Raw genomic sequence first — 24093 nt, 5'->3', positions numbered from 1 at the left:
GAATCAAAAATGTGCATAAGGGGCAGCCCCGGTGGGTGCGCCTGCAGCCCGGGGTGTGATCCTGGAGACCCGGGATCGAGTCCCACGTCGGGCTCCCTGCGTGGGGCCGGCTTCTCCCTCTGCCTGTGTCTCTGCCCCTCTCTCTCTGAACAAATAAATAAGTCTTTTAAAAAAATGTGCATAAGACCTGACAATGGGACATCGTGGGGGCGGGGGGGGGGCTGGTAATAACCGCCTTCCCCAAGCACAGGGGTGCTGGCTTGGGGGCTCCACCAGCAGCAGGTTCGCGTCCTTAACTCCCGTGCGCGCCGCCCCTGTGTCCCGGGAGCAGAGGCTTCGGATCCGGGAGGCGCTCGCTCCGAGCCTGGCGGGCCCATCTGGGGTTCCGGTGAGCTTCGCACTAACTGTGTCACCTGGGGTCGGTCTCTCAACATCTCCCACCGCCTCGGGGGGCGCGATGAGCTCCTTCGCTCCCCCGCACAGGTCAGCAAGACGGAAGACTCCGCGCGGGCGGCTGCGTGCCGCGCCGGACACCGGCGGTCCGGCTCCAGCCACACGGCGACCCGAAGGGGCGTGGCCGGGGCCCAGGAGGAAACAGCCTCGGGCAGGTGAAGAGCGAGTCCAGGACGGAGCAGCCGCCCCGGGGCGGGGGGTGTGGAGTCGGGGCGCCCCCTCGGACGCGCGGCGGGGACCCAGGCAGCCTCCGCGCAGCCGCCGCGCAGCCGCCCGGGGCCGGCGTCCCGGGATACCCGCCCCGCACCGGACTAGCGCGCAGACGTTCCGCTGCGCCGCGCGCAGCCGGAAGTGGCCGGGCCCTAAACTGGGGGCGGGGGGGGGGGGAAGACCCGGCGGAGCGGAAGTCACTCCGTGAGGCAGTGGCGACGGCGGCGGTGAGAGGATGAACAACAAGTTCGACGCGTGAGTGGCGCGTGGCCGCCCCGCGGGGCCCCTTCCCCCAGCCGTTCCCCCCGCGCCCGCCTCCACGGGGGCCGGCAGCGGCGAAACTCCCCGGCGCCGTCCTGCGGCCTGGGCTCGGGCTTGGGCTGCGGGCCTTCGCGGCCCGGGCGGCCGGCGGGGGAGAAGGGGGGCTGGGGAGGGAGGCGTCCTGCAGGGGTGCGGAGGGGGGTACGGCCCGAGGGCGAAGCGCGGGGTCCCGGGAGGAGGTGGCCGCGCCGCCCGGAAGGAGATTTTTGGACGCCCCGCCCCGGTGGGTGCGGGTTGCCGGCGGCGCGGAGGGGCGGGGACGGCGGCGACGGCGGCGACGGCGGCGGTTTTGGGGTGTTGGCGCAGCCCGGCCGCGCTGCCTCTGGATCCGGCGGGGGCTCCACGCACACGCTCTCCCGCCTGGGCAGCTCGCCTCGCCCCTCTGAGTCGGGGTTCTCCTCTGCAGAGTGGGGACGGTGACAGCAGGGCCGGAGAGTGGCGAGGATGCAGTGAGGTAATGTGGCCGTTGGCGCCTGCAGGCGGCTCAGTTACGGAATGCTCCGGCCTTCCCGAGGCTCCTTCCTGCTTCCTTTCTCCTCCCCCCCCCTTCTCCCCCCCGCCCCCTGCTCCAGCACGCTCCCCAGGAGCTGCTCCTGTTCTGGTCCACCGAGCACCCCCCTGTCATTGCCCCCGTTTCCACCTCCCCAGTTCCAGCAGCATCGTTTGGGGGCGCAAAAAAAAAAAAAAAAAAAAAAAAAAAAAGGAAATGCAGAATTATTTCTTTGCACGTTTCCCTCTAGCGATTGTGTCTTGAGGCAGGTTATGTGCTTCTAGTAAGCATAGTTGATCTCTAGGGACCTACATTCCCAGGTCCAGACCCACCCGTTTACCGCTGATATGACAGGGGAAGAGTCACCCAGCCATTGTTAACGTAAAGCACGTTAGCGGTTGGGGCCCTGCTGCTGCCCTGGTGTGTGAGGATCAAATCGCGTTCAGCAAGTGCTTAAAGGGACTCTGTAAATTGCTAATAGGGAGGAATTTAAAGTGGCATCACTGTTTAGGTTGTGACCTGCTGCTGATGGGAAATTGTTTTTTTTTTTTTTTGTTTTTTTGTGTGCCCCCCCCCCCCCCAGTACAATGAGTGCTGGTTTGCACATTCGGAGTCCTGGATTCCAGCGCTCTAGGCAGCTCCTCTGGAATGTGTTCCTGATTGCTGAGAAGTCTCTGGGACTTGGAAAAAGTCTTTGGCTAAATGTTCCCCCAGCCTGCTGCTTAGCTGAGCCCATCTCAATAGGAACAGCCACACTTCCCACCCCACCCACCCCACCCCCATTTGCACCCCTTATATCTTAAATCTTTGCAACACCAAATTCCTCCCTCAGTAGAGCTTTCTGTAAATGCTATACCTCTTCCTTCACTGAATTGAACAGATCAACATTGCATCTTAGGAAGGCATTTTATGGGTCAGCTAAGCCAAGTCTTATCCATATCATTTGGGGATCTGCGGTAAGCTAATTTGAGAATGATAGTAACAGTTTTCATAGGAATCTTGGTAGATACTTTTCATATGTTATTTCTACTGCTAACAACTCTGCTAAGGGGATCATGTTACCTCCTTTTATAGATAGGAAAATGAGGCCCTTTGAGGTTAAGTAACTTGCGCACGAAAACAGGAAGGCGCACGTAGCAGGATTCAAACCCCGGTTTGTTTAACCTTGGTTCAAGTAACTCTTGACAAAAATGAACCTGGGTCATTTTTAATTTGTTCTAATTATTTACCATGCCTTATAATGACCCAGAATTTTTTGACATCTCCTAGGTATGCAGGAAAAAAAAAAAAAAAAGCTCTCATTTATTTGAAATTAGCAATTAGAGACCACACTCCTGCCCCTAGTTTTTATTTTTCATGTAACAAGTTTGTAGGGTTTTTTTTTTTTAAGTTTGTTTATTTAAATAATCTCTACACCCAGCATGGGACTCGAACCCACAACCCTGAGAACAAGAGTTCCTCTGACTGAGCCAGCCAGGTTCCCCAAAAGTCTGCAGTTTTTAGACGATTGTTTGGCTTCTGTAATCTTGACCACGTGTTCCTAAGGACTGGTTCCAGTTTGCCAGTATCCTAAAAGTCCAGTGCCTAGAGCAGCCCAGATTAAAGAAGAGCTCTAACCTCCTGCGTGGGCTCGATTTCTGAGAGTGTAATCTAGGATTATAATTGCACCCCACCCCCTACATCTATCCAGTCAGTTAGCTACCACTGTCATTGATCCTGTTGATGTGTGAAACCTTAGGATGATTTCACTATTCTGCAGTCCCAGACTGTGATTACCTTAGTTTTCAGATCTAGATGCCATACTTGATTTTGTTACTGTTCTCTCTTTGCTAGCTTTTGGCCCTTTCTTACAGTATTGTCCGAACCACCTGTTGGCTCCCATCCTATTCTGCCTTCTATTGCTTTGATTTTAGAAGTGCATTCATTAAACATGTTTGTTGTCTGCCTCGTTCTCATGCTGGGCATGTAAAGATGAATTAATCTAAGTTCCTATCCACAAGGAATTGGTCTACTTATTTTTTTTTTTAAAGATTTTATTTATTTATTCATGAGAATGCACAGAGGGGAGAGAGAGAGAGGCAGAGACACAGGCAGAGGGAGAAGCAGGCTTCATGCAGGGAGCTCGACGTGGGACTCGATCCAGGGTCTCCAGGATCACACCCTGGGCTGCAGGCGGCGCTAAACCGCTGAGCCTCCAGGGCTGCCCGGAATTGGTCTACTTAGAGAGCAGTGTGAGTATAAACCTGGGCAGAGGTTTGGTGAGTTGACTTGGAGCCACTCAGTCTGGATAGCCTTAGAGATGCTAATTGCCCTCCTGAGTCTGGAGCACTGATTTTTAGTCCTGATTGTATCTTGGCTCAAATCCAGCTTCAAGCTGGGAAGAGTAGCCTCTGGAAGACAGGATGCAAGTGATTTGCCTTTAAGTATAGGCTTAGAGGGCTGGGTGGTTGGTTAGCTCCACCCTCAAGAAATAACACATTAGGATTTCCTTTTATCATCTCTGAAGGGAGTCAGGAAGTGTGGTCCAGGAATCACAGTAGCACTCTCTTCTCAGATATAATTATTTTTGCTATTTTTCTGTTTCCTAATCATGAATAGCAGCAAAGAAAGGAACATGTGCTTTTCTTAGGGCTAGTAAAATGAGAGATGTGGGATGACTGCCTTTCTTCAAGATGTAAAGGGAAGGGACCCCAGAAGACTATTGTGGAGGCTGGGAGGTAAGAAGAGAGGGAAATGGTTTGAGTCCTGAGATATGCCCTAAAGAAGAGAACGAGGGGCTGTCTTGGGCCTATTCAGTATAAAAAACCATTTGTTTGGGAGCTGATAAATTAGGCATGACCTTATAGCTGAGACCAGTACAAACACTGATATGATGAGGTTCAGAAGAGGGGAACCTGATCCAGCCTAGGGAGAGATTAGGAAATACTTCTAAGAGAAAGTGGCCCTTATCCTGAGTCCTAGAGGACAATTTAAGTAGGGGAAGAGAGGCTCTCCAACGAGAGACCAGACGATGAGCATAACAGAGGGAGGGGAGATCAAGAAGCTGCAAGTAAGTTGATAACAGGAGAGTGGAGGTGTTTGTTGGGACCAAGCAGGAGGTGATACTGGCACATACACACAGAGCAGGACCTTTGTAACCAAGCTGAGGCCTGAGTATGTATACCTTATCTCCTCAGTCAGGTGCTTGGGGACAGGCAGTAGCATCTGATACAGTAAGTGGCTTGGTAAATATGGGACTTAGTGCTATCCAGGCTCCTTTAGGAAAGTACATCAAACCAACTCGAGTTTAATAAGGGGAAAGGAGTATCATAAACGCAGATAACATTCTCCCAGAAGTCTCCTAGGTCTTACCAAGTCAGTGAGGTCGCAGCATCATAGACAAAACCCCTTTTCTCTCTGCTTTCTCTGCTCCATTCCCTTTCTCCCTCCTGGCTTTCTTTTCTCTTGTTCACTTTTTCCATTGTGGCTTTTTTTCATATGGGACCCATATGATTGCCCCAGCTCCTGAATCTCTGATCTTTCATCTCCTGAATGAAAGGCCAAGGAAGAAATGTACTCATAATTTGAGCAAGACCACAAGGCACCAGTTATTGGCCAGGATGGACTGCCCTTAGTTCAGGTGCCCTTCATAGTCCTGTCGTGAGCAGGAAGGTAGGGGATGGGGTCACTTGGGGTATGGTGCGCCTGAATGTATCCTACAGGTAGAGCTGTGAAATGGGCAGAGGAGGTACCTCAATACATGGCTAGTTTGTGCATTCTAATATTTATTGAGTGCTTTTTATGTGTGTGGCATGGGAAATTTATGGACAAAAGAAATGCAAAATGCTTTGCAACGTGTTTCTGTAGGTATGTAAGATAATGTGTATGTTATCATTTGAGTATTTCTAGTACCTTTCTTGAGAATTACCTAATTCTGTTTGACTAGATAGTCCTTAGGGCCAGAGGTGATTTTGGAAAAGATCCATGATAAGCTAATGGTCCAGTTCTAAACTAAATGGCATTCTTATATATTTGTGAAGTCATCACCTGCTTATCTTTTTGTCTAAATCCAGTGAGCTTTATATGTTACCTGAAAGCCTTAGGATACTTTTCACTGCTTCTAGGAGGGTAGCACCTACTGTGCATTTGACCAATCTTACCAGGTGAAAAGACATTCATTCCTTCTTTCAGTCATTTCTTTCTCTTTTCATTAAACATTGATTCAACATCTCGTGCTATACGTTAGGGCGGCATCTTCTTGTCCTTGGTGCTGAATGCACAAAGATTTATATTAGACTGTTCTAAGAGATCCCTCCACTTAATAGTAAAAACAGACATGGGAGGAATGCACCTTGGGCTGAGGGGTAGTGTTTGCAGATAGCACAGCTGTGGGACTATAGGTTGCTTTGGGAGATGGGGAGGGAAAGAAGATTTCAGTAGGCAGGAGTCAGATTCTAGAGGATCTTAAATTTCATTGTATTTTATCCTGCAGGGTGGTCATCCAAAGACAGGGGACGGTTAATGGTTTTAGGCATGGAAGTTAAATGACTAGATTGAATTTATTAATTAAAGATTTTTCAAATTTATTTTAGTGTATGCGAGGCAGTGGGGAGGGCAAGAGGAAGAGAGAATCTCAAGCAGACTCTGCTGAGCATGGAGTCCAATGCAGGGCTTGACCTCACAACCTTAAAATCAGGACCCTGAGATCAACTACTTGAGCTGAAACCAAGAGTCAGATACTTAACCTACTGCACCACCCAGGTGCCCTCTGATTTGCATTTAGAAAGATGCTCATGGATATGTGGAGGATGGATAGAGAGTGGAGATTATTTGTGTCAGGGAGACCATTTAGGAATTTATTGCAATAACAGAGGACAAAGAAGAGGGCCTGAGCTAAAGCAGTGGCAATGGGGAAGGATAGGAGAGATGGTTAGTAGAGTTGAGAGAGATAGGTAAATTTTTAAACTTCATTTGAAATGCCAGTTATACAATCCAGAAACTCTTCTCATTATTGACTCGTTATTTTTGGCAAAGAAAACTGTCCCTTAAACTGTTTGCTGGGGATCCCTGGGTGGCTCAGAGGTTTGGCGCCTGCCTTTGGCCCAGGGCATGGTCCTGGAGGCCCAGGATCAAGTCCCACATTGGGCTCCCTGCGTGGAGCCTGCTTCTCCCTCTGCTTGTGTCTCTGCCTCTCTCTCATGAATAAATAAATAAAATCTTAAAAAAAAAAAAATAAACTGTTTGCCTTTTGCTCCTTTACCTGTTAGAAAACTGGAAGACTGGGTTTTTTTTTTTTTTTTTTTTTTTTGGAATTCCTCCTGACTGCCTTTCTGCACTCCTTGTCCTTTCCTCATCTCAGGTACATCTCATTGCCTGTATTTTGAGTGACTTGGGGTTGATTATAATGTAGTTCTATTGACCTGGTGGTTTTGTTAGGTAAGCAAATATCAGCTCAGTCATGGGCTAACATTGTTTTGCCTTCCCATTCAGATTGAAAGATGATGACAGTGGGGACCATGATCAGAATGAAGAAAACAGCACACAGAAAGATGGTGAGAAGGAAAAAACGGAACGAGACAAAAGTCAGGGCAGCAGTAAGAGGAAGGTGAGTTTTGTGCTATATAGATAGAGTTGCCCTTGGACTTGAGATTTGGTTATCTTGTGGAATCTGTTATGTGAAAGACACCGGATTAACTTCATGGCACCCTGTTTGGGGATATATGCCTTTTTTTTTTTTTTTAAGAGTTGATTTATTTATTTGAGAGAGAGAATGTGCATGCGAAGATGTGTGAGCAGGGGGAGGAGCAGAGGGAGAGGGACAAACAGACTCTGAGCTGAGTGTGGAGTCCGACTTGGGGCTCTATCCCATGACCCTGAGATCATGACCTGAGCTGTAATCAAGAGTCAGGCACCCAGGTCCCCCTGGAATATCTGCTTTTGCTCTCAAAAAAAAAGATTGTTGAATCACTGACGTTCATATTGGAAGTTAGAACTTTTCCCTTGCCACAGGATCTTGAGATGTTGCCTTGCTTTACAGCATTCTCCCAGCATGAGAGATTAACCCTGGAGTTTAACAGGGCTATTTGTTGCTTCATAAGCTGCTGCTAAGTATTTCAAGTCCTACACATCCCTTCAAATTTTAGACTCTTTAGTTAATAATAGTCTAAGCTGAAAGTGACTTGGAAAGGAGAAAATTTAGAGAATGAGAGATGGATCAATTTCTTTTTTTTGGAATATCAAAACAGTTGTTTATCTCATGAGGTCAAGTACTATCCAGATACAAACACTATAGGTGCTAAGAGAAAGGTGAATGAGACTATGGATCAAGGGATTTATATTTAATAGTAGCAGTAATAATGGTAGCTGACACTGAGCACTTAACTATATGTCAGGCACTGTGCTAAGCACTTTACATCTATTAATTAATTAATTTTTTTTAAAGATTTATTTATTCTATTTATGATAGACACACAGAGAGAGAGAGAGAGAGAGGCAGAGACACAGGAGGAGGGAGAAGCAGGCTCCATGCCGGAAGCACGATGCGGGACTCGATCCCGGGACTCCAGGATCGCGCCCTGGGCCAAAGGCAGGCGCCAAAACGCTGAGCCACCCAGGGAGCCCCCTCTATTAATTTATTTGATCCTCTCAGCAGCTCTACGATATGGTTGTTATTATTTTCTTCATTTTGCAAGTAAGCAGCAGAGGCACAAACAGGTTACATAGCTTGTCAAGGTTACTAGTCAGTGAGTGATAAAGTATCATAGAGGAGGCAGTACTTGGCCTGGGAGTACTTGGCTGGGATAAGATATAAATGTAAATACCTAAGATAGAAAACAGAAAGTTACAAATGCCATAAGAATACAGATAAAATGTTACAGGAACTTAGAGTCAGTTAAACACTAAAGAAATTTTTTGTGTAGCGGCACCTGGGTGGTTCAGTCAGTTGAACCTGCCTTCGGTTCAGGTTGTGATCTCAAGGTCCCTCAGCAGGGAGTCTGCTTCTCCCTCTAACTCTGCTCCATCTCTCTAAGTAAGTAAAATCTTTAAAAAAAAAGAAAAAGAATGAATGAATGAAAGAAAGAAAGAAAGAAAGAAAGAAAGAAAGAAAGAAAGAAAGAAAGAAAGAAAAGAGAAATTTACTGTGTAAGTGGAATCTTGGGCATGTTGCAGGTGGTGCAGTGTATCCTTTTTGTGGAGGTGATTAAGGGGTGACACTGTAAAATGTTTTCTCAGTCTCTGATCATGTGAAAAATGCCCTAGATTAACACAGCTTCTTTAATTCACAGGCTGTTGTCCCTGGGCCAGCAGAGCATCCCCTGCAGTACAACTATACTTTCTGGTACTCCAGAAGAACCCCCGGCCGTCCCACCAGCTCACAGAGCTATGAACAGAATATCAAACAGATCGGCACCTTTGCCTCTGTGAGTACTTACTGGTTTAATGTAGTAAGCCTTGGTAGTAGCATTCATGCCTATACTTACACCACTGTGTTTATTTACCTTCCTGGTAACCTACTTAGGATTCTGGTTTCCTTATTTGACTGACCTGAGTCTCTAAGGTGAGGTTTGCTCATTTTTAGATTTTTCATTAGATGTCCATAGGTAACATACAGAGGTATCGTATCAAGAAGTATATGAATTGTCAAATTGACCATAAGGGGACAATACAAAAATATAGGTTTGTTTAAATAGATACATATTGAGTCCTATTGTATAGTGCAAAGTGTCATGGAGGATGAAAAATTTTATAATACATTATATATATATATATATATATATATATATATATATATATATATTAAGATTTTTATTTATTCGTGAAAGATACAGAGAGAGAGGCAGACATAGGCAGAGGGAGAAGCAGGCTCCTTGCAGGGAGCCCGATGCAGGACTCAATCCCCAGAGCATGGGACTCTTAAACATGGGGGCATAGAGCTTACTTTAAAAAAACTAAACAAAACAAAACAAAAACCCTCTCATTAGGGTTTTGAACCTGTTAGTAATTATGCATGAAGTAGCATCTTTCTCTGTGTTCAAAAAGAAAATTAAATCCTAAGAATTGTTTTCATAGATCCTGTCAGAACCCAAGCTCTGTTTCTCTCCCTCACAGTTGTCTAGGTTTGTATACCCTGAAACCTGTCTGCAGCTAAAACCAACCTTGTTCAACAAAAATTTTTATGCACTTCCTATGTGCTATATACATTTGATCTCTGGGCAGAATCAAATGGATTTGTTATTTTCTTGAAATTTGTGGAGGTTTTTTCCTATTTAAAGTGCAGACACGGGACGCCTAGGTGGCTCAGTGGTTGGGTGTCTGCCTTCGGCTCAGGGTGTGATCCCCGGATCCAGGATCAAGTCCCACATCGGGCTCCCTGCATGGAGGCTGCTTCTCCCTCTGCCTGTGTCTCTGCCTCTCTCTTTCTCTCTGTGTCTCTCATGAATAAATAAATAAAATCAAAAGAAAAAAAAATAAAGTGTAGACACTGGAAAATGAAACTATAACAGATAGTAAACATTACAATAGGTAAAGAAGAAAGACAGTAATAAGCACTTGATGTAATTTCCTTAGATCGTTATAATAGCCCTATGAGATTAGTGATATTTATCCATATTTCACAAGCAAGGAAAAGTGAAACTTGGATTAAGTATCTGGTCAAAAGTATCAAGCCAGTCATAATCTACTTTAAGTGGAGGAGCCCGGATTACAATCAGGTTGGTTAGGCTGTAAAAGCCACATTCCAAAGCCCGTACAGACTCTTTCATTCACTCTTCCTTTACACCAAAGTGCATGTCAAGTGTCTCTAATATTTTTTAATGTTGCTTACTAGACAAACTGTTTATTACTAATCATATATATGTATGTATGTGTTTATATATATCTGATAATCAGATTATCTGATGACTCTGTGGAGTTGATACAGTTTCAGCCCAAAGCAAGGATCTTACTTTAGTTAGCTGTGCTTCCCTGTTTTTTTTTTTTTTGTTTGGTTTGGTTTGTTTTTTTTTTAAGTAGGCTCCATGCCCAGTGTGGGGCTCAAACTCATGACTCTGAGATCAAGAGCTGCATGCTCCACTGATTGAGCCAGCCTAGTGCCTGCCTGTGCTCCCTTATTACTGGTAAATATAGGCTCTTTTGAAATACTAAAAAGAGCTTGTGCATTGGGTGCATATTTGGTTCAGGAAATGTTTGTTGAATGAATTCCGTAAGAGTTCTAAAATGAATCAGGACCTTGCCCTTAGAGAAATAAGTCATTCTCAGAGATTTCTAATACAGGGAGACAGAAGTGCTATAAGGAAGGCATAGCTAGGGGCATCTGGGTGGCTCAGTGGTTGAGCTTCTGCCTTCGGCTCAGGTTGTGATCCCAGAGTCCTGGGATGGAGTCCTGCATCAGGCTCCCTATAGGGAGCTTGCCTCTCCTTCTGCCTGTGTCTCTGCTTCTCTCTGCTTCTCCCTCTGTCTATATGTCTCTGCCTCTCTCTTTGTGTCTCTTATGAATAAATAAATAAAATCTTTGGAAAAAAATTTAAAAAGGAAGGCATGGCTAAAGTGCTCTTGAAATTCAAAGGAAAGAAGGAATTAATTCCAACTTGGGGAAAGCCTCTTTGGAGCAGATGGGCTTAAAATTAGACTTAAGGAACACCTGGCTGGCTCAGTCAGAAGAACATGCAACTCTTAATCTCCTGGTTTTGAGAGTTCAAGCCCCATGTTGGATATATACAGATTACTAAAGTAAAAATGAATAAATTTAAATATATATATGAATAAAATAACCTTGAACTTAAAATTTTGAACAGGAGATATGAAAGAAAGGAATTCTTGGTAAAGGAAACAATAGAAATAAGCTTTTAAAAATATCAGAGCATTTCTAACATTCCTGAATCTATCACAGAAATGTTGTTGACCTGCCATGTGGGAATGTTAGACATTACAGGGAAGATAGCAGCCCATTTTGTTATGAACAACTGGATGAGTGCTCAGAGGGTCAGAGAAGACTGAACTTGGGTGGGGGGTAGTTTTTATTCAGAATTCTGTATAGTTATTTGGGGGATAGTTGTGAATATTTCTAACATTTTTCTTTCCTTTTAAGAAAGTGTTATATATGAATTTACCCAACTTGTGCACAAAGGGTTTTCTCCCCCCCCCCCTTTTTTTTAAGATTTTACTTATTTGAGAGAGCACACACATGAGTTGGGGGGAGGGGCAGAGGGAGAGGCAGATTCCCCACTGAGCAGGGAGCCCATATGACATGGGGAGCAGGGAGCTCATATGACTTGGGGAGCAGAGAGCCATATGACATGGGGCTCCATAAGTGGGGCTTAACCCCAGATCACAAACCGAGCCAAAGACAGACACTTAACTGACTGAGCCCCCCCAGGTGCCTCTCTTTTGGCATAAATGTTCAGTTAACTAGAGCAGCATCGGCAGCAGCATCTAGGGTATCATTCTTCCAGACTCAGTGGGTGTGTGACCACAATGTTCATTGTTGACTGTCATGTAATTCAAGGCATTAGGAAATGCCTAACAATGTTAGGTTCCTTACAGAGAAATAATCACATTTAAGAACGTTTTATCAAATCCAAAGTAGTATATCTCAGTGCTCCTTAATTCTAGTATTTGACCATATTTCAAAGTTCTTGAAGTCAGGGTGACTGAGAAGGCAGTGTCTTGAAATGGAAAGAGCAGTGGACTTGGGGATCATATGGCTCATCTGCTCTGGTTCTGGACTCAGGGCAGGGCGAGTTCTGAAACCATTTTCTCAACTATAAAATGAGAAACCTAGTTGAGACTTTTTTTTTCCCCCAAAGATTTTAATTTAGGGACTCCTAGATGACTCAGTGGATGAGCATCTGCCTTTGGCTCTGGTCGGTCGTGATTCCGGGGTCCTGGGATCTAGCCCTGCATCAGGCTTCCCACAGGGAGCCTGCCTCTCCCTCTGCCTATGTCTCTGCCTCTCTCTGTCTCTCTCATTAATAAATAAATAAAATCTTTTTTTAAAAAAAGATTGTATTTTAGAGAGAGTATATTTGTGACTGGGGGGAGGGGCAAACGGACAGGGAGAGGGGAAGTAGACTCCCTGCTGAGCTCAGAGCCCCAAGTAGCCAATGTAGGGCTCCGTCACACAACCCCAAGACCATGACCTGAGCCAAAACCAAGAGTCAGTCAGACACTCAACCAACTGAGGTACCCAGGCTTCCCAAGATTATTTCTGAAGTATTTTGTGCAGCTCCACATTCTGAGTCTGAACATTTGTTTTTTTGCTTTCAGTGAGGAGTTTCAAAAACTAAAATTGCCTAAAGAGAAAGAAGAAAAAATCTTTTAAAGCCTAATCGTATTTCTCAATTTGTTTACCTCATCTCTTCGTGTTTTGGATATAAGATTGGAACTGTAAGATTTGTAGTCTGGCCATAAAATTGGAAGAGACTAAATTATTATTATTTTTAAAGAACTTCCTTTTTTTTTCTTAAGGATTTTATTTATTTATTTATGAGAAATACAGAGAGAGAGGCAGAGACACAGGCAGACAGAGAAGCAGGCTCCATCCAGGGAGCCCGATGCGGAACTCGATCCCGGGTCTCCAGGATCACGCCCCGAGCCCAAGGCAGGCGCTAAACCACTGAGCCACCACAGGGATCCCCGGGAGAGAATAAATTGTTAATAAAGCAGTACTTGTTCAGGGAATTGTGGGTTGCTGGTATACTTTCTCCCTAACCACCCCTACCTCCAATTCCTAATTCACAATGAGCCACAGGCTTTAGTGGGTATATTTTGTTTCTTCCCACTGTGTCAGAATGGAAAAAGATGATTGCTCATTGGATACATATGGCCACTTACTTTCCCCAGTCACTGTATACAATTAAACATAGCAATTATTGAGATGAGACACTGCTTCAAATTCCTATGGATGGCATTTGTTCCTGACTTCTTTGTAATGTGAGACAGTTCCCATGTACCGGTTCTCTAAGGAACTGTAGGAACAGCCGCTTCATAAAGTGTAAGGTCTCTTCTTACTTGCGCTCCACATCTAGAAGTATGACTTGAATCTCTGTCTACTCAGTACCTATTTTTAACTACACATTATTGTGTCTTTCTGGGTGTTTCTTTAGAGCCTCCTCATTGATGTGTTGGCAAATCCCAACACTGTCTTCACACTATTCCATGTTTTTCCTTTCTTCCTAAAGTGTGCCTCTTACCCCGGATCGAATCTCACGTCGGGCTCCCGGTGCATGGAGCCTGCTTCTCCCTCTGCCTATGTCTCTGCCTCTCTCTCTCTCTCTCTCTCTCTCTCTCTCTCTGTGTGTGTGTGACTATCATAAAATAAATAAAAATTAAAAAAAATTAAAAAAAAGTGTGCCTCTTCACTAGCCAGTATTTTGTGGGTATCCCCTTTGAGTTATAAAGGACTAGGGAGTAGGGTCTCCTTATCATGGCACTGCTGAGTGAATCGGAAATAGCTTGATGATCAGGAATAAGCATGAATCTGATAGAGAAACTTATCTAGTTTTCTAACAGGATTGTGAAGGAGGGACAAGGAGAAACAAATTTTCTAGCTAAGAAGAGGGACTTAAACCCTAAGTATGAGAGGCTGTGCTCCATTTGGTTTTGACTATTCTGGCTTTAGCAAAGGGCTCCATGTTTAGAGTAATGCATGTGGTTGGTTCTATCGCTTCTGCTTAGTAGCCAAACAGAACAAAAATATATGCATTGTATGCATTGTAGTTAAAGCTGTGTCTGCCAGTAACAGTGTTTGATTGAGAAGTGATCAGACTTCATGGGGATGTGATGTACAGCATAATGACTATAGTTAATCATACTGTTTTTTGTTTTCCCGTATTGTATTTTTTAAAAAGTGATTTGGTTCTCAAAAGATACATTCAGGCTAAGGTTATGTGGCACTCTAATATACCTAAAAAATAAAAGGATTCCACTGTGTTGGGACACTTGGCTGGCTGTTGGTAGAGTGTGAAATTCTTTTTTTTTTTCTTTCCTTTTTTAAGGATTTTTTTTTTTTTATTCATGAGAGCCACAGAGAGACAGAGACATAGGCAGAGGGAGAAGCAGGCTTCATGTAGGGAACCCGATGAGGGACTCAATTCTGGGACTCCAGGCTCACGCCCTCAGCCAGGGGCAGGCGCTAAACCCCTGAGCCACCCAGGCGTCCCTAGAATGGGAAACTCTTTTTTTTTTTTTTTTAGAATGGGAAACTCTTAATCTCATGGTCATGAGTTCAAGCCCCACATTGGGCATAGAGCCTACTAAAATAAAATAACATAAAATAAAAGGATTCCACTGTGTAAAACAAGGTCCTCTTAGCATGCAGTGATTATCCTGGAGCTTCTATAACTAGGACTCCAGGCTGAGGCTGTCATTTTTCACCTAAAGAATTCATTCTTGGGATGCCTGGGTGGCTTAGCGGTTGGGCGGCTACCTTCGGCTCAGGTCGTGATTCCAGGATCTGGGATCAAGGCCTGCATCTGGCTTCTGTGAAGAGTCTGCTTCACCCTCTGCCTATGCTCTGCCTCTCTCTCTCTGTGTATCTCATGATTAAATAAATAAATCTTAAAATAAAAAAAACAGGGCAGCCCGGGTGGCGCAGCGGTTTAGTGCCGCCTGCAGCTCAGGGTGTGATCCTGGAGACCCAGGATCGAGTCCCACATCAGGCTCCTTGCATGGAGCCTGCTTCTCCCTCTGCCTGTGTCTCTGCCTCTCTCTCTCTCTCTCTCTCTCTCTCTCTCTCTCTCTGTCTCTCATGAATAAATAAATAAAATCTTTTAAAAATAAAAAAATAACCCTCATTCTTGTATCAATAAACAACGTGCTTTCCTTCCCACATACTTCCCCAAATGAAAATTTATCTTCAAAAAAGTAGAGTCTGTAGCAAAGTGTCTTCCATGTTTGTCTTCTCTTAAATGTCATATTCAAAGAAAAAGAAAAGACACATCTTTTGTACTCTGGGGTCTTCTCTCTACAGGTGGAGCAGTTCTGGAGGTTTTATAGCCACATGGTACGTCCTGGGGACCTGACAGGCCACAGTGACTTCCATCTCTTCAAAGAAGGAATTAAGCCCATGTGGGAGGTAAGCATGGAGGATCTCAGATCACTTTTCTGGTTGTTTGGGGTTTTTTCTCCCTAATAAGAGTAAAAGTATTTAAAATCTTGCCTCAAAGCTACATCACTATTTGGTATATCCTTAGAGCCAGGGCCTTGGAAAAGGTACTGATGTCATTGCTTGTCTGTGTCCGTGGTTTACAGAGATTGTTTATATCACTAAAATGGCATTATAAAAACATTAAAGGACTTTTTTTTTAATTACCCCATTCCCATCAAACTGGTTGTGCATGTATGTGATATAGTACTGTAGTGTACATGTGATAGAAGCTGGTAAAAAGTAAGCTTGCTTATAGGCAGTAGTTGGAGACCCAGAGCTGAGCTCTGATCTCTTTGCTGTAATCCATCTTCTATTCTGATGCCAGCATTTTTTATTTCATTTTATTTTTTTATTTTTTTATTTTTTTTATTTTTAAAGATTTTATTTATTTATTCATGAGAGACACAGATAGAGTGAGTCAGACACAGACAGAGAAGCAGGCTCCATGCAGGAAGCCCTATGCGGGACTCGATCCCGGGACTCTAGGATCACGTCCTGAGCTGAAGGCAGGCGCCAAACCGCTGAGCCACCCAGGGATCCCAGCTTTTTTTTTTTTTTTTAATTTACTTATGATAGTTATACAGAGAGAGAGAGAGAGGCAGAGACATAGGCAGAGGGAGAAGCAGGCTCCATGCACTGGGAGCCTGACGTGGGATTCGATCCTGGGTCTCCAGGATTGTGCTCTGGGCCAAAGGCAGGCGCTAAACCGCTGCGCCACCCAGAGATCCCTTTTTTTTTTTTTTTTTTAGAAGACAAATGTGAACACACATGCACACCTAACTACAGGCCCTTTGCAGCTCTGCATTGCTCATGTGCTCTTGCACTCACTTACCCTCCATGCCTCATCTCCCAGCATGCCTCAGCCTTCCCTTCAGTGTGCTAGTCTTCTTCTTTGCCTGTCTCCCTGACACACGAACCACTGTGTACACACACATGATTTTTTTGATGCTTGCAGAGCCCTTCACCTGCTTTACTTGCCTAACTGGGCATCCCTCAAGACCCAGCTTAAATGTTTCCTCCTGAGTGTTTCTATCTTGTTTTTCTTTAACGTAGTGTATCTCTGGTACAGCAACACTTCTCCAACTGTACGTACTGCTCTGGTTTATCCACTAGATTGGGTCTGGTAGAGACTGTGGCTTTATGTCTGTGTGCTTGAGATATCAGGACACTTGGGAAACTTTTAGTGAATGAAGCGAGGAATAATCTGTGTTTGAAATCTGACATCGCTTCATTTTGATTCCTAAAATAGTTCCAAAGAGAGAGAATTGTTTTTAAAGGGTCAGTTTAGCCATTTGTTGTAATGGCTTGTACCAAGGATTCCCACCTTGTTTTTCTTTTTTTCCCATTTCTTGTCTCCCTTGTCCTACCATCATTTTTCCTATAAAGTTGAATAACTGGAAGGTGACAAGACTTCAGTGTTCAAGGGACACTTGGCTTTTATCCTGCCGACTTTTATCATGTAAAAGTAAAGACCTGTGAAAGCACATTTTAACTTTAATGGTTTCTTTCTTGTACAGGATGATGCAAATAAAAATGGTGGCAAGTGGATTATTCGACTGCGGAAGGGCTTAGCATCCCGTTGCTGGGAGAATCTCATCCTGGCCATGTTGGGGGAACAGTTCATGGTTGGGGAGGAGATCTGTGGGGCTGTGGTCTCTGTCCGGTTTCAGGTAAGCCACTCCATGGGCAGGTCTGGTTTCCTGTATTGCCTTTGCTCTCCTCACTTCCTCTGGTTTGCTTTGACGATTCCTTCTGTTCCTCCTGTAGGAGGACATTATTTCAATATGGAATAAGACTGCCAGTGACCAAGCAACCACAGCCCGCATCCGGGATACCCTTCGGCGAGTGCTTAACCTACCTCCCAACACCATTATGGAGTACAAAACCCACACCGACAGCATCAAGTATGTGTTGGGGGTGCTCGGGGGGCATGTCCCTAAGCTTAGCAGAAATAGGTCCTTAGTTGGGCCCAGAGGGATATGTGGTTGTACAGGAGCCTGACTTACGGAGAAGGGACAGACCAGTCTTCCCCTCTAGTGCTTCTGGCCACTTGTAGCAGTTGTTTGCTGGTGAGGCTCCCTGCCCACCTACACTTGGGGCGCTTTGTATCAGAGAGAGCCCTTCTGCAGAATTCTGCAGAATCCCAGTTGCACTGCCTGGGCTTGCTTCATTTACACAGGCTGTCTTGTCTTTCATTCACTAACCACTATCTTAAAATGAAAGACAAAGCGATCTTCTTTTTCTTGCTGTTTTTAAGGATAATTTCACTGAATAGTCCAGTCCTCCTCCCTGTCTGCCCCTCACCCCACTTTTGCATGTCTTTTTAACTTGTTAGTGTCAGTCTGTTTTCTTTGTCCTGGGAAATCGACTTCTTATCGGAAATGATGACTCTACTTCCTTGTGTGTAGAACTGAAATTGTAGAGGAGGCAGAATAGTGCGTTTGTGAGAGTAGAATCTAAGGGGAAGTAAGCTTTGCGATCTACCTAGGACTCGGGGTACCTAGAATTGGATGTCCACAAATTGGAATCATAGGTTAGGGTTGCTCCTTCAGTGACCAAAGTCATAAATAAATTCAGGTTATTATGAAGAAGTTGTGGGGAGTGGCTGTCAGGTTTTCTCAAAACTAGAGGTAGAGCTAGCCAACTAGGAGTCAGGACTTTGAGGTTTAACTCTCTCCTTTGACTCCAGTATCAATATGTGCCTTTGGCAAGTCTCTGCCACTCTGTTTCAGTCTCCCCATCTGTAAAATGGAGGATAATAATACTTTATCTAACAGGGTTGTTGTGAGGCTGATTTAATCTTTGTAATTGAACGTCCTCAGGTGGAGAATGCTATTGCAGGGCCAAGTATTATTATTGCTGTCATCGTCATCATTAGTAATAATATCCTCATCATGTTATTCTTATTAAAGACCAGTAATGAGCCCAGCGATGGTGTTCAGCAGGCAAACTATTTGGGAATCTTTTTCCCATGCATTTACAGATAACGTTGTGGGTGGAATTGGCTTAAACTAGCCAAGTGCCAGTTTTTTACTGGGAACACTGCCACAAGCATTGGTCCACAATCACATGGCTGGCTGTGACTCCTCCGTAAACACCAACAGTTACTAGCCAGCCGTGGCCCCGGTTGCTTGCCTTAGCACTCCTGAGTTAGCATTGTTTTTCTCTAGGCAGATTTCCCACATTCTTCATTCTGGAAGAGAATAGTTTCTGCCCTCCAGCCAGACATGGTCCAGGTTGGAAAGGTCTACACCTACTTTTTCTAGGACTCTTACAGTCAAGGTTCCCAAATGCCCCCCACCACCTCCCCAATCCCCACAAAAGCAAGCTTTTACCTGGATAGGAAAGGGAAAGAGGTATTTTTCAACTCTCCCCTCCACTGTTCTCCCTCTCTAATACCCTGAGGCAATTCTTCCTGACTTTTGTAGAAATGTGAACAAGTTCTTACAGAGTCTAGGAGAGCCCGTGGGCTTTTTGCCTTAGTCTGCTGCTCGCTGCTTTATCAAGAGATCTGCCTAGCACTCCAGCCCTACAGCCACAGGGACCAGAAACCCTCCTTGAGTCCCAGATGCTACTTTCCCTCGCGTCTCCCTCTCTTTCCTCTCCCAATGTGCCCACCTTTTGCACTTCCACTAGAATGCCAGGCAGGCTGGGCCCCCAAAGGCTCCTTTTTCAAAACCTCTGGAAGCCGCGGTTGAATGTGCCATGACCCTCTCCCTCTCTGGATGGCACCATCATTGAAGCTGGCATCATCGGAGTCTCTTGTTCTGTTGGCGTGCTACCTGGAAGATCCTTCTGTCCTGGACAAGAGGAATTGGAAGAGCATTTTATGTTTTAAGAACAGGCTGATACACAGCAGCTACAACAACAGCTGAGATCACTTAATAAATGGTGCTAAACTAGCTTGTCTCATGCTCTCGCTCTTTATGGTGCATCAAAGAAGTGGCCTTTCAGACTGACTGTCACCATATTAAGGAATGGCACAGACTTCTCCATGGAGGGCCATCTGGGGAATGCAGCCTCATTTGCATAAGCCCATTGTAGTGTCACATGATATTTTTTCCAGTTCTGCTGAGGTCTGACATAATGAGGTGATATCTCGCTCTCAAAATGAGACCCCATTTTCTGGTACTTGAATTGTAGTTCCCATCTGGTCACACTGATGACCAGAACAGAATGATTTCTGATTAGAATTCAGCTTGAAAGTCTGTTACAGTTGGAAAGGGGGATCCTTGGCCTTTGCTTTGCTGACTTTGTTTGCCTTCACTTCAAAGAACTCTCTTGCTTGGAGGTAAAGCCCTGCTTCCTTCTGTGTGTGGCTGTGTGTATGTAGTTTCCTCGCTTTGTGTTAACAGGGTTTTCTCACTGTGCCAGAGCTGCCCAAGCTACGAGCTCTTTGCCAGCCTTCTCCCTTCTGTTTTCCATTTAGAGCCAAATCCTCTTCCTCTTTGAGCTAGTCCTGCTTGCAAGGTTTCAGGGTTCTAGCCCTTCCCTTTCTCCCAGTTCACCAGGGTTATTGTGCATTAGGATCTGGGGTGGGGAAATGTCTTCATCCTGTCTGAGTTTGCTCCTTAGGATATCTGACTGTAGCACATACCAGCCCCTCATATGCTTTGTAACTTGGCTTGTACGTGCTGCAGTGTGCCCTTTAGGCAACCTGCAGGTGGAATTTCAGCAGGCCTCATGTTACTTTAAGTTTTCATATGAGCTACTCCCCAAACCAAAAATAAACAATTTTTGCAGAACTTTAGGTCTGGTTGCCTAATAGCATCTTGAAGGTGGCTATGGCTGTAATGTGGAGTTTTCCAAAGTGGCTATTCCATTTTGGTAGCAACACCCTGCGCTTATACGGTCTGCACGTGGCCCAGGATCTCACAGAACACACAATGGGACTAGCGTTCAACATTCTGGAGGTGTTTGTGTCATTGTTCCTCTGTTTATTGCATATCCAAAACTGGTTGGGATACCTAGAAAATGGGAGATTTTTTGGCAAATGGAAATGCCTGTTCTCTATATTTTCAGCATTTGTCAAAAAATTACCTTCTATGGGTGGCCTTCTCCCTTTTCCCTTCCAATATTATGTTACATGTATTGACCTTAATTTCAGCTATATAACTGGTCCACGAAATAAGCTTGATGCCTCCATCCGGAGTAAGAGTTGATCAGAAAGCACCAAACCCACCCAGAGGCCCCTGTGATCTTTGCCAAATGTGAACAGACATCAGAGCTGTTCTCCTTTGTTCTAGTCCTTGTGGCTCTCCCACAGGTGTGGCTTTGGTTAAGCCAAGAAGCAGCAACTCCGAGGACTTGAGGATTCAGGGGAAGTAGAGGAAGGAGGAGCTGACATTTGTTCTCCTGCAAGTTCTCTGGAGAGTAGGGCTGCTGGAAATAGTGAGGGGCATTTTACTAGGAGTGGCTTAGATTTCTCAGTCCCGTTTCTTCACCTTGCTGTTTCAGCCCAGTTTTTAATGTCCTTTTTCAACTATTTGGTTTTTCCAGCCTTTCCCTAATCACACTATGCTTGCGGCCTCTCCTGCTGCACTCCTAGGTGAGCTGAGGCCAGCGCTGCTGCATACCACATGTGGTGAGCTGCTTTACTGCAGAGGGGATTCCTACTTGCTGCCTCCTATCCTTGTTTCTTGCCAATAGTTCCGCCCCTAAAGGGTGAGCAGGTCCCATTGAGAAATGGGAAACCTGTTAAATTGATTGTTAGCTCAGGCGCATGGCTCCTTTTATGAGACCAATCATAGTTGAGGTTTCATAGGTTTGGGTCCTTGCAAACATTAAGTAACTAACTGTATCCTCTTTTGAGGAGAAATCTCATAATGCAGCCAGACTTGCAACCACCAGGGGACCACCAGGATAAAACTTGGCATAGAGCCACATAAAGCAGCAATATCTTTTGTGAGGTAATTCCTCTTTGGAATAGTATCATTGAGTTCCTTTGTGCGTCTGGCCTGGAATGGAAAAGGGGAAGACAGGGCCAGCTTCAGTGGGCCACAGTATTGGGGAGTCTGACCAGACCCCTCTGCAGAGGAAGTTGAGGGTAGGTGACTTCTCTTTATTATTTTATTCTAGAGGAGAGATGGGTCAAACATGGGGACTTTGCTTTACCATTTCTAGATTTCATTGTATTTAAACGTTGAACTTTGTAGGCAAGAACCAACCATCATTCTCCTGTTTTGGCTAAATCAGAATCATAGCCTGGTGGCACTGAGTCACAACCAGCTTAATTGCTGGCCTGGCTTTGCGTTTATGAAATGTTCCCCCCATACTGACGTTCGAAGCAAAGAAAGCCCAAAATATGAGGAAGCTGCACTCATTCTTGAGTATCAAGGGCCAGCTGAACCCAAGGCTGTGAACCCAGCTTTAGGCAGGGTGAAGGCAAGTTCAGTTACACAGAAATGAGATCTCTGCTGTCTGAATTTGTTTTCTGGTAAGTGAGACCAGAGTGGTCTCTAAAGGACTCTTAGTCATTCTGTCATTTGAATCTGTTGAGAATTCCCTATAGGCTCTGTTTTTTTGTTTTGTTTGTTTTGTTTTTTAAGAAATTCTATTCATATGACACTTCTAACATTTAACTTGTTCTTTCTTTACCTTTAAAAGAACCAACTTTTAATGTTGCATAAAATGCCTGGGATACCAGATGGAGAATAGCTAGGATGTTCAAATCCAGCTTTAGGTAGTTAATTTGCCTCTTAGCCAAGCATTGGCCTACAAGAGTAAGAGTGATTGTTCCAGTGACTGTGACCAACTGTTTGATTTCTACTGAATCCATGTGAGGAAATTTCTGTACCCAGATTCTTCATGTTGAGGTTTAGCATCTGAAGAAGATTCTTCTGAAGAAAATGGGAGGGCAGTTTCATACTGGAATGGATTAGAGGGGGAACTCTGAAATCTATATTTCTGCAGGTTCTTAACACACAGAAAACTGCTGTTTGGACTAGAGTAGGCCTTTCTGGAAACAAAAGGATAAATGAGATGAAGCTTCAACACAGCCATGTAATTTCTTGTTGGCACCTAAGGTGCTTAAAATAGAATTGAAATCTATTAGAAGGAGAGAGGGGTTTCCTAGGCCACTGCCCAAGCATCGGACTTGCTTTACCCTTACCTTTGGAATGGAGAATGAAATAGCCTTCTGATGTCACTCATGGACTCAGGAAGTTCACCGCTTCACCGCCTCTCCGCCTCTCCAGAAAGGGCTGTGGAACAGATACCTTGCTGTGGACATTGAGTTTGTGAATTGACAAAGACTGGCACGCTTGTTTGGCGGTCTTACATTTTTCTTCAATTAAATTAGCATATATGAGTAGCTTTGGTAATACTCTCTGAAGAAACCATCAACCACAGATCTATATCTCTTATTCTAAGAGGTAGATCATTAACTTTTAATTGCTACTGCTGTTCAAAAGAGGGAAAAACAAAACTGGCATAAATATTACCTGGAAAAAGGAATTTGTCATACCAGGTCTCTGTATTTAATCCCTCCCTATTTTAAAAAAAAAAAAGAAAGAAAAGAAAAGTTACCTGTTGAAGGCCTGGTAATGAAGTATATTCTGTTGGGCATAATATTAAACCTGTAGTGAGTGACATAATATGTTGTCACCCTGGGTATTGTCATCCCTTTAAACAGAGACTGGAATAATTGCCGATAAGGAATTTTCTGTTTAGAAGCACCAGATTGTCCATTTTATATATATACTTCCTGGAGAACAGACCAAGCACTTTGTCCTAATGGGGCTGAAAAGTAGCTAGGGCACAAAGATAGGACTTCAACTTCTCTGAGTCAACTCAAGGTGGTTCAGGGCTTCAGGATGTATGGGAGATCTGGTTTCCTCCTGTGTTTTGGCCAGCAGTCCCCAAAGACTTGTTCTTCATGGAACAGCACCAGAAAGACTACATACCTCTCAGTCATTTTCTTATCCCTTCCTAACCCCAATTACTAAATCGAGTTAGTTGGCATGAAAGTTATAAGGAGCATTGATCCCTAGAAATGTTAAACTGCTGTGACCTATACAGTTAAGTTATATGGGTATTTCCAGAAACAGATGGGACCTGATACAGATTTGGAGTGTGAGTTGAGAAGGGTCAGAAGGTGGGAAATGTGAAAGCAGAGAGGGCACTATAGTTGCCTCATTGCATCTTCAGACATCATAGTGCTATTGGGTACCTGCCTTTACTCACAGGGTGAAGCCTAATGAAAAAAAAAATTGTTTCTTCCACCTGTCCTCATGCCCCCAAGGCAGAAAGCGCCTCTTTCCTTTGCCCCAGTGATTAGAGGTGTCTCCAGGGATGGGTGAGCTTAGCTCTGACCTCCATGGCCTCCCCAGTAGACTTGAAGCATAGGCAGAAGGATCGGCAAATTCTTGAGGGAATAGTGAGAGGGGGTGAGCTGGGAGCAGTGCCAACTGCCCCGGAGAGGAACTGGCTACCACTGCTAATGTGAGTGGAAAGTCTAGGTGGGAAGCCTTACCACTGTGCTTCCAGGTACTGT

The 24093-nt window shown here is 44.7% G+C and overlaps 1 protein-coding gene across 3 annotated transcripts in view; it reads left to right on the top strand.

The window, feature by feature from the left end:
- Nucleotides 1-820: 820 nt before the first annotated feature.
- Nucleotides 821-24093, top strand: part of EIF4E2 (eukaryotic translation initiation factor 4E family member 2) — a 30185-nt gene continuing 6912 nt past the window's right edge. For 2 of the 3 annotated variants that reach the window (XM_055346267.1, XM_055346266.1), the window contains exons 1-6: nt 821-918; nt 6944-7058; nt 8740-8874; nt 15423-15527; nt 17117-17269; nt 17367-17503. In XM_055346267.1, coding sequence (XP_055202242.1) covers nt 899-918; nt 6944-7058; nt 8740-8874; nt 15423-15527; nt 17117-17269; nt 17367-17503 — 665 coding nt within the window. In that variant the 5' untranslated portion in view covers nt 821-898. Of the gene's footprint in view, nt 919-6943; nt 7059-8739; nt 8875-15422; nt 15528-17116; nt 17270-17366; nt 17504-19235; nt 19502-24093 lie in introns of those variants that run through there. The other variant, XM_055346265.1, reaches the window with a different exon arrangement.

The sequence above is a fragment of the Nyctereutes procyonoides genome, unplaced genomic scaffold (genome assembly GCF_905146905.1).
Source record: "Nyctereutes procyonoides isolate TBG_1078 unplaced genomic scaffold, NYPRO_anot_genome, whole genome shotgun sequence".
Lineage (NCBI taxonomy): Eukaryota > Metazoa > Chordata > Mammalia > Carnivora > Canidae > Nyctereutes > Nyctereutes procyonoides.
Note: the sequence above shows the minus strand (reverse complement) of the source record. Positions and strands in the feature narration are given on the sequence as shown.